The sequence below is a fragment of the Cervus elaphus genome, chromosome X (genome assembly GCF_910594005.1).
Source record: "Cervus elaphus chromosome X, mCerEla1.1, whole genome shotgun sequence".
Taxonomy (NCBI): Eukaryota; Metazoa; Chordata; class Mammalia; order Artiodactyla; family Cervidae; genus Cervus; species Cervus elaphus.
Genome location: NC_057848.1, coordinates 150,923,827 through 150,938,336, shown reverse-complemented (window position 1 = coordinate 150,938,336; position 14,510 = coordinate 150,923,827). Strand labels below are relative to the sequence as shown.

The window sequence follows — 14,510 nt, the reverse complement described above, 5'->3', positions numbered from 1 at the left end:
TTGGCCAGTAATAAATGTAATCCTTGGAGGTAATTTCACGCAATTTGCTTCTGCTCCATGGAAGGGTCAAATGAGAAAAAATGACTTAAAAAAGAGTTCATTAACAGGAAGAATGGTACTGTTTCTCGTATACCATCCAACTGGCAGCCTGGAGGGGGGAAAAAAAAGCCCTACCTAAACAAAAGCCAAAATCAACGGAAAATTGATATTGACCACCAACCACACCCCCCCACCAAAAGCCCTTTCCCTCAGGCCCCTCCTGCGCTCCGCAGTCCCCACCCCACCTCAAACTCCTCTGAGTAGCCCTGTCCACCCCTGGAACTCGACCTTCACCCCAGGAGACTCTGTGGAGTCTGGTGAAGGCTTGAGACACTCAGATCTCGGGGAATGTCCTAGAAAGTTCCTGCTGAGCCTGCAAACCCCGAGAAAGGAGTGTGCGGCGGGAAGGGCTGAGCAGAGGTAGTTGGCGCCTACTCCCCGTGCCCGGGGCCGGGCCCTGCTTGCGAGCTCCGCCCTCGCGAGCCAGGGCCGGGCCGGGTGGCCCGACGGCCAAGATCCGAGGAGCCCCCTCAGCCTCGGGCCCCGCGGACGCGCTCCCCAAGGTGTCCGGCGGGCGGGGGGATTGCGGCTTGCCGGCCGGGCGCGCGAGCGGAGGACGCCCGCGGCCGAGGGCGGCAGCTGCCGAGCCTTCGCCCATCCCCGAGTCGCCGCTGACCTCTGCCCGCCCCCGCACCTGCCCCTAGGCCGCGCACGCCTGCGCCCAGAGCGGCGAGGGGACCCGCCCCCCTTCTCTGGGGCGCGGCCCGGGAGCGCGCGTGGAACCCGGCGGGCCGGGCCCGGAGACGCGTCGGCGCCCCCCGCCGGGACCGACTGGCCCGCGGCCTGGCGGGGCGGCGGCACCGGCTCCGAGAGCCACGCTAGTCACGCCGCGGCCGCCCCCCTCCCGCGCCTGCCCCTCTCCCCAAAGGTCCAGCGCACTAATTACTACAAATTGAAACTAATTAAGCTTCTCTTCCCTTTCCCATCACCCTGGGAGCTTTGGCGAGACCCGGCCCCCGCGGGCGGGCTTACACCGAACGGTCACCCGGGGGGCGCAGGCAGGGCCCGGGGGAGGGAGAAACTACGGTCGCCGCCGGCGCGGGGAGGGGTGCGCCCAGGGGGTTTGCAGATTGCAAATCTGCTTGGGTCTTCTCGCGAAACCTGAGTTGTTTAGATTTTTTTTTTTACAAGTATATACATTTCCCAATGCCTGGATAAGTGATGTAATGACATTTGTCGAGTTAAGATCTGCCACTTGGATACCCCTCGCTGCCTTTCCATCACTGTTTCTGCGTTCTCTCTCCCACTCTTTCCCTCCCTCTCTTCCCCCCACCACACACCCTCCTACCCCCCCCACACACACACACTCCCTCCTCCCTGCTCCCCCTACCCCCGCCACAGACCCTCCTCCCCGCGCGTGTACCGTGTAGCCCGCCCCCTCGGAAGCCAGCGCCTGGGCTCCTCTCTCTCGCCATTACCTGTCATCTCGGACTGCGCACTTACTTGTACGTGGCACTTTCCACGAACAGTTTCCTTCGCCTTCCCAGCTAAGACTCCCCGCTCGCTTCAAATTTCTGTCTTCACCGTCTACGCCTACAGTAGACTCACCCACCCTCCCTCAAGCCCACCCCACCTCCGAGGCCCAGGCCCCCCAGCTCCCACTACAACACGACCCAGGAGAGCCGAGATGCACGTGGAAAGCTCCGTGGCGGCGGCGATCTTAACCCTTCTTAGGAAATCCTACGGATCCTTTGAGGATCACATTCAAACCAGAGCCATCTGCCAGAAAAACGGGAGTGCAGATAAACCTGGGGGAGTCGGGGCGCAGGAGCCCACCCGCGGTCTTCTGGGGGGAGGGCCCTTCTACTGTCCCCTCAAGCGCCCGTAGAGAGCATTCACACTTCCTTTTGTTAAACATATATTTTGTTTTTATTTTGAGCGTGACACTTCTCCACTAGATAGCAAGGAAAAGTGATAACAATTACACATTACACAAAAGTACTGTACCATTGCCTTTATCTTGAAGGTTTCGGAAGCCTCTACAGTTAATAAGTTAAATAAAGGGCTTGAGTACATAAATATTTGTCTAGGAACCCTACCGTATCTACAACACAGTAAGAATCTACAGGAGGACAAACTTTTACCATACCACGCTGAGTGCAATTGCGTTATAACATTTCAAATATACAAAGCTCTGTTCTTTTTCTTTTTTTTTAATAACAATGGTATGTACAGAATCAATAATCACAGTTTGGTGACTTCAACAGTCCATATTCTAGCAGAGTATTTCCCTTTGGTTTGATATAAAAACCTTGGTTGATGTATGATAAAGAAGAGAACAAGAACAAGACGCCCCTTTCCGTTAAGTGCACTGTTAGCTATCTTACAGATTCGCATTCGCTTCCCCGCCGCCGAAGGCTGGGGCCACGCTGGGAAGATCAACTTAGAGCGCCAAAATGCTATCAGGAAAGAAAAAAAAAGCTAAGTGGGGTGTCAGGAGGCAGAGAGGTTGGGGTTTTAAAATTGTTAACTTCAATACCAGGTGACTTAGGGAGCAAACCTCCCCGATATTTTCAATAAAAGAACGGGAGAGAGTGGACGTTTGAGTTGGAGCGAAGTGGGCAGGGGCAGGGGCGGGTGGACAGCCAGCCGAGGAGGTGCCACGTCCGGGTAGCGCCGAGGGCTGCCTCGCCCGCGTCCAGGCTGCTGCGAAGGCGGCTGCGCTCTCTCACTGCCGTCTCGGGAGTGTGCTGGTCCTCTGTTTCCATTTGGTCTTGAGTGGTGCTGAGTGAGGTGACCTTTCGGGTCGCGCCCGGGGCGCGAGGGTGGAGGGCAGCCTTTAGCACACCTCCTTGCCCGTGCTGGTGCCCGGCAGGATGTTGAGCTGCGTCAGCTGCGCGGCGTGCTCCTTCGCCTTGAGCCTCAGCGCCGCTATGCTCGAGGCGCGTCTGTCTGCGGCCGCCGTGGCCGGGTCGGCCAGCGCGCCCGACGCCACTGCGCCCTCCACGGCCGGCGTGGGCTGTCTCAGGAGCGCGGCCGCGGTCGACGCGCTGGTCAGGGGGGCCATGGTGGAAAAGAGCCTGCAGGGAGAGCAAAAGAGCGCGGTGACGCCCCGAGAGCTGCGCGCAGCGCCTCGGGCAGCCTTGCCCGCCGCCTCTCCCCGGGGGAGCAGAGGGGCGCCGCCGCTGGGGCGCAGAGTCGCCGGGCCGGGGCCGGCCCGGGGCTGGGGAGTAGCTGGAGGCGCGGGCGGGAGGCTGGGGCGCTCTAAGGGTTTACCAGGGCAGGAAACGAACAGAGGGGAAAAATGACCGAGGGGCCAGATATTCCTGGAGGGACCAGAGCCGTGGCGGAAGCAAGCCCCGAGTCCCCGAACCCCGCGGCCCTACTGCGCGGATTCTGGGCTTTCGCTTAAGAAGGGAGTGTACTTTAGGAGCTCCAACTGCCTTTAATACTATTTGCCGAGAGAGAGAAGAAGAGAGACAAAGAGAAAGGAGAGAAAGGGAGGAGAAGAAAAAGAGAAAGAAAGGACAAAGTGGGATTAAAACTGAGAAAGACCTGTGCTGCACTTTGTACTCCTTCTATAGAGCGCCTTCTCGGCCCGGGGCTCCTTCCACCCTGGAAAAGCTGGTCTTGTTCGCCAGCCTTCCCGCCGCCGCGGCCGTCTTCCTGCGCCGGGCAGAGCTGTCAGAGCCCGACCGACGACCGCGAGGTGGGGATGGGGGCTCCCGCCTGTTGATTTCCGCTCGCCAGGCAGCTCTGACCCGCTAGGAGCGCATTGCCTGCGCCGCACGCACGTACCAAAGAGCCCCCCCGCGTGCGGCGCACGGCGAAACCCAAGTCTGGGACTCCAGTCCGCGAACCCGCCTCCAGAAGGCGCCAGCATTAACCCGCACGGCACTTCCACCCTCTGCACTGCACCGCGCCAGACTTGCGGCAGAGGCCGAGCCGGCCCTGACCCTCAATGCCGCCGCCACCACCACCCCCGCCGCTAGCTCCTAGGGCTTTGGCTCCGGCCCCCCGGAAGGCCAACTCAGGGTTTCCACGATTAGAAATAAGCCCACCTGGGCTCCAGGAGCGCCCCTCGCTTCTCCCAAGCCCACCTTCCACCTCTTGTGCCACCCCCACCGCGCCCCTCTTCCAGCCTCTCCAAATGTCGCAGCTGGTACTCCAGCCGTGGTTTGGCAACTTTTACCAGTCACTTGTTGTGAGAAGAGGGAAAGGAGAGGGTGGTGGGCGAGCGACAGAGGACTTAAACATTTTTTTCCAAAAGGAAATAATAAAGTGTGGCCTGGAGGGGGCGTAACATGCCCTGGTTCCACTAGGTAAACTGAGTCACTAACTACACTTCAGTGCACTATCTGTTTACTTCATTGGTTGTTACAAGAAAGTAATTTTACTGAGTCTTTTTTGAAAATTTTCTCCAAGATGATTTTTTTGTTAAGTGGCTGCGCAGTTGGATGAGTCTATTATTTCTTTGTTCTCCCAAAGAGAGATCATTGAAACTGCATTCAGTTTTATTTTCACTGCACTTTCCAACTTAATACATCTCTCCTTTGTTTCTTTGTCTGTATGATTATACAGACTTTTAATTTCATCATTCGATGTTCATTTAAAGAAAGGGATTTATAATATATGATGAACCGTTTCTTTGAGTTCGTTGTCTTGTGCTGCTCTGGGGGTCCGGGGTTGCATATATGAGGGTATGGTTGGCAGCGGATCACTTGAATGACAAGGAAGGTAGAGTCTGGAGAAGAAGAAAGATTTCTTTGGACCCAGAGGGCCCTTGGTCCCAGGGCTGTATTCCTCTGGCTGCCAGGCTTTAGGGAATGAGGAAGGATTTTTGCAAAAGTTTAAAAGTCATCCCGGCTCTGCAGCCTACACCTGTACCCTTTTACACACACACCACCTTTGGTCTGGGCTGTTGCTGCCTTCAAATGGTACTTTAAAGCTTTCATTGAACACTTCCAATTTCTGTGGTTGCTGTTGTTGCCACTGCCCTTCCCTCTGCCGTTCAGTTCAGCCCCAAGTCATTCCCTTCAAGATCCGCACTGTTTAAAGCAATATTAGAGATTATTTTCTTTGGCTAAATCTCAAGTTAAGCCAAAGAGGAAAGACGTGTGTAGTCCCTACCTATCTCTGGCCTCCTCCCAGGGCCCCAGCCTCTGTGCGTGTATGCGAGAGACAGACTCCCCGAAGCCGCGTGTTACCTGCCGAACGCAGGGCTGATGAAGGCCGGGTGCCGGAACACTGCGGCTCCGAGGAAAGTGCTCAGGCCCAGCGGCGCCCCGCTGGGCGGCAGGCTGGCGGAGCCCGGAGGCGGAGGTAGGCTCGGGAAGGCGGCGGCGGCGGCTGCAGCAGCGGCCGTCCAGGCCGAGTCGAGCGCAGGATGGTGCGGAGGGAAGGGGCTGGCGTCCAGGTAGGGGCTGAGCGGGTGGGTGGCCGAGAGCGGCCCGGGGAAGGGCAGACCCGGGGGGTGGGTCTGTGCGCCCGCCTTCTCCCGCTTGCGCCACTTCGCCCGACGGTTCTGGAACCAGACCTGCAGAGCCGAGAGAGGCAGGGGTCGGCGCCGCTCCGGCCGGGTAGCGCTCCCGGCGGTCCCCGCCTCTTCCCCCCGCGCCGCGGGCCCTCCCTCCTTCCCACTTTCCCACTGCAGCCCTCGCCCACCTCGCCCCTCTGTGGCCTCAGGTTGTTCAAGGACACGTCTGGGACCACAGGGGCAAAGAAAGAGGGCCTAACTTAAAGTCATCCGGAACTACCGGGCAAGTGAACCCTTTCCAGTGGACATTTTAACTAGCCTGGTTCCTTTCCAAATTTAACAAATGGTTTGTTGTATTTAGAAGTGAGGAAACCAAGGTTTACATGGCTGCGCTGCCATTTGCTTGCTGTGTGTCTTTAAGCAGGTCACTTAAACCTCTCTGAACCTCAGTTTTCTAATCTGTAAAATGGGGATAATAAAACTTTATTCATAAGGCTGTGATGAGGAATGAGTCAAATAAGGCATGTGGAAGCTGGCATTCAGTGACGACTCTTGGGAACAGACAGCCATCAAGAGAAGAATGCACAGCAGCTTTCTGGGGCAAATCAGCTCTTTTCACCTATTTCGGGTTTTCCCAAGAGGTGACAAAATCTTTGCTCTCTGTTGAAAAGGGAATCAGGGAGGTGGTTCATTTAATCTTTCCAGAAATATTTACTGAACACCTATGAGCACTACCCTATGTTTGGGGGCTTGAGGGGAGCTGGGGCTGAGGGAAGAAATACCCACGATAATTAGCAAACAGGCATACAGTTTAGGAGGCAGTTGTAATGAAGTGTGGGGTACACAGCCTGCTATCTGCAGGGGCTCCATGCAGGGCCAGGTTCTACCAAGGAAGGCAGTGACTGCATGGATCAGGTCTACAGTGATACTTGAACACAGAAACCAGAGTGGGGGATACCTGGAGACTGGGCACATCTTCATAGCTAACCAGTCCTTTATTTCTTCTGGGGATGTGGTTTAGGTAGGTTATTTAAGTAAGATAGTTGTAGGCTGGGGGGAGGTTTTCCGCACAAGGTATCTTCCTAATTGTTAATAGAAAGCAGTTTTAGTAGAGACCTTTACCTGAAATGTGGCAGCTACCATGGTCTAAAAATAACTTTTAGGAGCATGAAATTATTTTTATGTGACCTGCTCATCACACCCACAGCTGAGAAGATACGCTCCTTCTCCCTTGAAGGCATTAGTATTTTTAGGGCTGAGTTTATGCCTGCACACAAGTCTAAAAATTAAGAATGAACTCTGGGGCTATACAGAGTTATATTAAAATATAATGTAAATGATCTCAGAGGTATATGTTCTTTAAAATTTTAAGACATCTATATCCCTTTCAGATATACACACTGGGGTTGTCGTTACTAGCACTGGTATCTAGGTTTGCTTTGACTTCTAGATAGCCACCTAAGACAAGAAAAATTGAGAATCCAAGTCGGTTGATTACTTAAAATTCTGCCAAAAGGGGGCCCATCCATCACATTTCACAGCCCTCAAATAATCTATTTGAGAACTGCAGAAACATTCCAGTGTGGAAATTCAGAGACTTGAAAAAATTAAGACTAGATGGGACCAGGCTGGGTGGGCAGCTTTTGTGTATCCAAATCTGTCTAGACAAGAATACCCGCCACTCCTCGATGGCAGTGAAAGGACTCAAGGGAGGGGGGACGGTGGAGGCAGAATGCCCTCAAAGAACATGGAAACCTTCTAGAGACAGATCGGCTCTCGGCTCAACTGCAATTATCAAGATGTCCCCCTGCAATTCCTCATTATTGAATTAATACCTCTGAGGCCCCCCAAAGGTAAACGAAAGGACTCTAATAATTCATATTCACTTAATTACATCTTCTCCAGTGAATAGGGAGAGAGGAGAAGGGGAGGGGGCGCTCTCTTTCTTTTTAAAAGTTATTTAACTTTCCCACGACTCGTTCCCCTGAGCAGAAAATGCAGAGTTGCTGTCACATCTCTGTTTGACAATGGAGAAATGTGTCAACAGAAAGGAGGGGACAGGCCTCATCATTAGCCCTCTAATGCAAGAAGCTGTTGTGTATTAAATGAGCCATATGGAATTTATTGTGCTTTATCAGCGCTTGATTTTGACTGTAAAGTGATTCACTCAGCTCCTAACCCAGGGACATCTGTTTTCTGTTGGCCATCGGGGCTGCCCAGTGTTGATCGTCTCTTTGGTTATGGGGCCTGGGTTCGGAAATGCACTCTGGTATGGGGCTGCAAACACCTTTAATAGCATTGCACTCACTCCCTATTAGATCAATGTGGGCTCATTGCTATAAAAAATGGGAAATCAAATAGCATTAGCCAGCTCCTGTGCGGGCGGAGGGGAAATCAAACAGCATTTTGCCTTCAAATGGCCCTGTTTGTTCTAGCACTAAGTGGGCTTTTATGAAGCCCGATTGGAGACTTAATCGCAGCCAAATACCTGCTTGGAGCTGAGCGGATTTGTCTAACAACCAAATCCATGCTCCATCCCATTATTTCAACCAGGAAAAGTCAGTTCGCAGATTGTTTCCGACAGGGGCTGTGGACCAGGGGGCTTCTGAACTGCAGTCTTGGGGACCCTGAAACCCCTCTTCTGATCCTGGACTCCTTCCACAAGGCTCCCAAACCTAGAAACCTTCCCCTTCCATCTCCCAGATCTTCATATTTTAATATGATTTTGTGCAGGAGAGTTTAGGTTTATCTTTCTGATTCTGCTTCTCTTCATTTTATAAAGGGGGTCTCTCAAGAACCCCCTAATCCATCAACCCATCTCTCTTCCACTCGTCCCCCAGCCCACTGCCCCTCCTTTCCTCCCTCTCTGCAGCGCGGCTCACCTGGACCCGGGCCTCAGTCAAGTCCAGCCTCATGGCCAGTTCCTCCCTATAAGAAAGCAACACACAGGCAGGAGGTCACTGCAGGCTCCAGCAAGCCCCTGTCAGCCACCTTTCCTTCGCTGGCATCCTCTTCCATTAGGGTCTAACAGACACCTGGGCATCACCACCCCTTCAACACTGGAGTGTCTTCTATTTGACTGCAAACGTGAAAACACAATACACTCCCAGATATAGGATGTTGTCTATTCTGCTGCATCATATTATATTCAAGAGTGACAGTGGCAACTTCTTGACTGTACAAGTCTCGGATTCTCTCTCACTCTTAAGCCAGAGTTAGATAAGACACACACACACACACACACACACACACACACACACACACACACACACAGTGCTTATAGCCTCTTTTGTCCTAAGAGTAAATGGGAGAACTCGCCACTCAACTAAAAACATTTCTTTCGCCCTCCTTGTTGCTTTCTGCCTTCTTTAGAAAATGTTCTCTCCCCTCTCCTTCCTCTCTCTCCAGCTCTCTGCCTTTCCTTCCATCTCTCTCTCTCCCCCGCCTCCCTCCCTCTCTCACCCCCTTAGGTCATACTCCCCATTACCCTCTGGAGATATGTTAAGCTTGTTAAGAGTTCAGTGGGGTAATTTTTCGATTAAACAAAATTCTGCGCACCTCCTGACTCCAGTGCCCACTACAAACCCTGCCCATCTCAGGGGAAGTCAATTTAACTGAAACCCTACCCCGTCATTGCAGTTATTACTGCGACAATTAAGGCAAATAGGAAACCATTAAGATGCTGTAAAACGGCTTACAACCTGTTTACCGAAAATATGAGCGCGAGGAGAGTAATTGGCTCTCCAATCACTAATATGAAAGAGCGGGGGCTGCCCCAGCCTGGGACCCGGCCTGGCCCACACCTGGAACTTCAGGACTGGGAGAAAACTGGTTCACTGGAGAGCTTCCCGCTGCTTCCTGCTACAGTCAGCATCAGCAGATCTAAAACCCCAAAACCATACTCCTGCCTGGGTCCCGGCAGGAGCCAAGGGGCTCTAACTAACCCCATGGGTGGGAAAGAGGTGGGCATGGGGTGGTGATGAGCAGCCAGCCCTCTTCGTCTACTTTGGTTCCCCAGGAGAAGCTAAAAGGGCAGACCTGCGTGCCAAGCGACATCACATCATTTTCTTCTTTTGAATTATATGTGTGTGATAAATGCAAAAAGCGGGTTGGCCGCTTAGCTATTTGATAGAGACAATTACTTTAGAATTTATTTTCTTTCTTAAAGATAATAAAGGGACTGGATGACACAGGGGAGGGCCAAGTTTAGCTCAGGGGATGATCAAGTTTAGTTGCTTTGTCCTGAATCAGATCTACTCTCTTCGTTTCTGGTTAGGAGACAGTTTGGCAATTAATTGCTAGACCAACTACCCTTGAGCGTTGGCTCAGGCCTCCAGAGTACTAAGCAATTTCTCCTCGGGTTCAAATGGGGCAGGCAGCTTTCCTGGGCTACTAAAATACACATTGAAAAGTCGTACACGGCTCGTGCGAAGGTGGGGCTGCTCGAGCTTGACCAGCCCAAGTCCGGGCTGACTCCCATCCCTTTTTCCCTCCCCGCTGGGGAAAGTTGGCCCTTACCTGGCTCCTCGCCTGAGCCAGACATTAGCTTTGGGGTGGGAGAGGAAGGCCCCCTGCCGGGCCGGCATCCCAGGTATGAATCAGCCGGCCCTCAGGGGCCCAGTCGTCTCACAGGTACATCTTTCCCCCAAAACTCGGGTGAGTGGGAATGGAGCGGATCCAGGAGGAACACCCGGGTTTAGACACCGGTCAGAAGGGGGAAATTCCCCCCAGCTGTTCTGTCTACTGCCTGCCAGGCTCCCAGTAGTCAAAGCCTGCCCCTGTAAACCCGCGTACAGTAAACCAACACTGGGTTTAATGTACGTGGAGGGCGAGAGGACAGCGATGAAAAGGGGAGATTCTGGTCGGTGCCTCCGCAGACCCAACACTGCCCAGTTCTGACTTCCTTGGTTATTCCAGGAGTCCTCAAACGACAGAACTTGGATCTTTTTAACGGCCTTCTCTGCAGGCGCGGGCATCTTCACTGCGAACTGCGTAACTGATACCCACCAGGCTCCCGGGGCATCAGGCGGGGAGGGCAAGCGCACCACACAGCGGCCAAAAATAGCCCTTGCTTAGCCCTGGCGGCGAGGGCCGGCAGCGCTGCTTGCGCCTCGCCTGGGACCTGGCGTGGACTCCGGATTGCAGCGCCAGGGGCCCTGAGTGTGAGCGCTCGGGTGCGCACGTCTCCAAGGTGGCGCGTTCGGGCGCCCTTTGGAGAGGCTGTTTCTTTTTCTCTCTCTAGCTAAAACTTGTAATTAACAAAATTAAACTGGAGAGACCTCCGGAAGGGGAAAAAAAACAAAAACAAAACCAAAACCCACCCCAGTCTAAACTTAGGAGCCCAGAGTAGAGAGACTGGGAGGGTGTTTTTGGTCAACAGGGGTTTGGCCATTGGGAGGGCGCGCCTGGGGTGAGTCCAGGAGCTAAGTCCCTGCCCCAGCCCCAGGGCCCTGCCCGCCCACCTTCCCTCTCCGGGACCCACTCGCGCCCTCCAGTCGCTGCTGCCATGCTCCCCCCTCGCGCGTACCTGGTGAAGACGTCTGGGTAGTGCGTCTTCTGGAAGGCCCGCTCCAGTTCCTCCAGCTGGTAGCTGGTGAACGTGGTGCGGTAGCGCCGCTGTTTGCGCTTCAGCAGCCCCTCCTCTGAGTCGCTGCCGGCAGACAGGCACACGCTATCCTCGCCGTCCTTGCCCTCAGCGTCCTCCGGGTGCAGCAGCAGCTCCTCCTTAGGGGACAGCTCCCCGCCCTCGGAGGCCACGGCGGCGGCGGCGGCGGCGGCGGCGGTCACCGCTCCAGTGGCGGGCACGGCGCAGCGCCGCGGTTCCTTGAGCAGCGCGCGGGCGTCGTCCTCCAGCAGCTCCTCCTCGTCGTCCTCCAGCAGCTCCTCTTCCTCGTCCTCGTCCTCTTCGTCCTCCAGCAGCTCCTCCTCCTCGTCCTCGGCGCCCGCGCCGCTACTCGCCGCCGGGGCGCCACCTGGGCCGCCGGCCGCGCCAAGGCGCTCGTCCGGGTGCCCGGCGCCCCCCGGGCCGCCCAGCTCGTCCAGCGCGGGCGGTGGCGGCACGAAGGGCGCCCCGTTCTCGCGGTACGACTTGCTGCGGCTGATGCTCACCTGCGGCGCCTGGCTGATCTTGAGAGTGTCCCAGGCCGCGGCGGCGGCGGCGGCGGCCGCCACGGCGGCCCCTGAGCCATCCGGCCGCTCCCCGGGCCGCGCGGTCGGCGGCGGCGGCGGCGGCGGGGCCTCCCCCCGCGGACCCGCCGTGGCCGTGGCGGCCGCCGCCGCCGCCGCCGCCGCTGCCGCCGCCGCCGCCGCGGCGCCCTGGAGGAGGCGGCCCCCGCCCGGGCCGTACAGGCGCCGCAGCTTGGGCGGCAGGTGCAGCTCGGCCTCGAACGGGGCGCTGCTGCCCTTGGGGGAGCCTGCGGGCAAGGGAGAGCGGTCAGCGCGCCGGCCGGCCGGCCGGTCCGGCCAGAGTCGCCGCTCGGGCCGGCCCTCCGCCGCTCCCTCCGCGCCCAGGCCCCGATGCGCGCGGCGCCCCCCCGCGCCACTAGACTCCGAGCCCTCCCCTCCTTCCCCAGTTTTCTTGCTTTTTCTTTTTCCTTACATCTCTCTCTTTCCCTCGCCCTTGCTTCCTTCTTTTCCCCCTTTCTCCTCCTCTCTGGGTCCTTTCCTTTCCCTCTCTCATTCTTCCCTTTATTTCCTTCCTTCCTTCCTTTCTTTCTCTCCTCGCCCTTCCTTTCATTTTTAAATCACTTTTTCTTTCTCTCTCTCCCCGGCTCATCATTCTTTCCGCATCTTTCTCCTCTCCCTTCCCTTCTCTTTTTGTGCACTCCTCTCCCCTTCTTCCTTCCCTCCTTTATTGTTTTCTTTTTCTTTCCTCTTGTCCTCCCTTTCACCTTTTCCCTTCCCATTTCGGGGCAAGAGGGAATCTGCAAACATTCAACAACTTTTTAAAAAATCACCACCACTCTGAAAACTTTGCGCACGACCTCTGCCCTCAGCTCTGCCACGCGTTCCCGGCTGCGGGTTGGCGAGAGGGGCCACTGCCTGGCGGGCACCGGGGAAGGAGGGAGCGGCCCAGTGGCCCTGAGTGAGGACCTGGCCCCAACAGCCCCCAGCAGGAGGGGCGGGGGCTCCTCGCCCAGAAAAATCGTCCTGGAGAAAATGGGTTCGGAAAAGCCTGGGTGGGGACGTAAGGGGGTGCAATAGGCACAGAGCGCTCCTTCCCCTCGAGGAAGCGCCTGGCACAGGTGCCACTGCAGGCTAAAAAAAGAAAAGGAAAAAGTCAGTTTTATTTTAAACGCCCCCTTCCCCGCTAACCGCTCCTGTCTTCCAAGTGACGTTGCGGCTGGACCACTGGTTTACAGATTTTAAAAGGCGAAACTTGGGTGTAACGGGTTTGGGGCAAAACGACAGTTGTTCTGGAATTTTTAATTTTAGGGGGGAAAAGAGCCTTTAAACATCTCAACTCTTAAAAAAAAAAAAAAAAACAACAGCAGAGGAAAAAATAGCACCCAGAAGCCGCACATTTCATACACTTCAGATACAAGAAGGAACATTTGGGGAATCCCAGGGAGATGTTTTCTGCAAAGCTTGGGTTTAAAAGATCACAAGTAATCTACAATTTTAAAAAGAAGAAAAAAGCAGAACACCTCGTATAAAGAAATCTTCCCAAGAGGAAAGGCCAAGGCGCACTCTGCCTGGAGTCCCCATTCACAGCTTTTGGGGTTCTTCTCTTCACCAAGTTCTTACAAGAGTCCACCCGGCTCCTGCTGTTCTTGGCCCGTCGCCCCTCTTCAGAGCACCCGCAAGGCCACCAAAGGGGGTATTTAAACGACCTAAGAACCAATACCGAGAATCTAAGGGCCCTCGAAGCAAAGCTTGGTCTCCGCTTTTTCTGGAAGCAGAGAGGGAGGGAGAGACATCCCCTGGCAAGAGGTTTACCGCTCTTTGAGGTACCAGGCCTCAGAGTTGTTCCCTCTTTTTTCCTCTGTCTCCAGTTGGACAGCCGCAGGCCCCTGGCCCCGGAACATCACACATCCAAACCAGTGCCTAGCACCCTTTCCAGGGGCTCGGCAAGCACAGCCTTACCTTGCACGGCCTTTTCCTGGTCGGTGCGGCTGGCCAGCGGAGCGGGCAAGCTCTGCGCGGCTCCCAACAGCCGCATTTTGCACGGGCTCCTCCGGCCCAGGATGCTGTCGATGCAGTAAGAGGAGAGCAAAGTTGGAGATTTACTTTTGCACTCGGGCCTCTCGGAGCAGCCCTCCTCCTGGTACTGATTGCTCATGGCTGGGTTTTTTCCCCTGGGCGCAGAGAAGCGGGCCGCGGGCTGCCTCTCGGGGCGGGTGGGATGGATGGGTGTGTGTTGAGGGGGTGGGGTTAGATGGCTGGTTATAGTGGATATTATTGCGATCTCAGTGCCTCTCGGCCTCTCTCGGTCGCTGGCTGCCGGCTCCCGCCCTGCCTACGGCCGGAGCTCGCCCTCTCGGCGCTCAGGACAAGCAGTAACAAGTGTAGTGAGCGGCGGGCGCGGAGCGCTGGAGTCTCTCTCCTCCACGTGCTGAGAGGCGCCCTCTGATTGGCTCTCGCCAGAGGCCGGGCTGCTCCGGGCTGTGCGCTCCCGGCAAAGCCCGGACTGGATTCCGGAAAAGCCGGCGGTGGAGGAGGGGCGGCAGCAGGCACGCACCCGAGGCGATTTTATTTTTATTTTTTGTTTTCAACTAGCAACTTTCTAAATACTCCATTCTGTTCCTGCCGCTCCTCCTTTAACCCTTTAGGGCTAGCCCCAAGCTCTAGCTTCTTCGGATGTCAGGCCAGTGGGTGCCATTTGGGCGGCGTGCGCCCCTTCCACCAACCCGAGGACCTCACTCCCTTGGAGGCAAGGCCTTGAGGCTTGGCTCGCGTAAGGACGGATTTGGCCCTTTTCAAAACCAATGTTGCGCTCCCAGGACAGTGCCTTGACTTCAGAGGCCCTCAGTCACCGTCCTCTTTAGGCCGGATG

General features: G+C 55.7%; 1 protein-coding gene across 2 annotated transcripts; it reads right to left on the bottom strand.

Moving 5' to 3' along the window:
- Positions 1 to 1,944: 1,944 nt before the first annotated feature.
- ARX (aristaless related homeobox) lies at positions 1,945 to 14,134 on the bottom strand. 2 transcript variants are annotated; one of them, XR_006340068.1, is made up of 6 exons: positions 13,601 to 14,134; positions 11,043 to 11,928; positions 8,398 to 8,443; positions 5,247 to 5,575; positions 3,595 to 4,783; positions 2,984 to 3,119 (listed from the first exon to the last, which is right to left on the bottom strand). XR_006340068.1 is itself a non-coding variant. In XM_043897527.1 (5 exons), exons 1-5 carry the CDS (start codon positions 13,794 to 13,796, stop codon positions 2,879 to 2,881), a joined length of 1,698 nt encoding a protein of 565 aa, XP_043753462.1. In that variant the 5' UTR covers positions 13,797 to 14,122; the 3' UTR covers positions 1,945 to 2,878. The 2 variants fall into 2 exon arrangements, 1 of the variants encoding a protein (XP_043753462.1); XM_043897527.1 differs by lacking the exon at positions 3,595 to 4,783 and having other exon boundaries at positions 1,945 to 3,119; positions 13,601 to 14,122.
- Between the last annotated feature and the right edge of the window lie 376 nt (positions 14,135 to 14,510).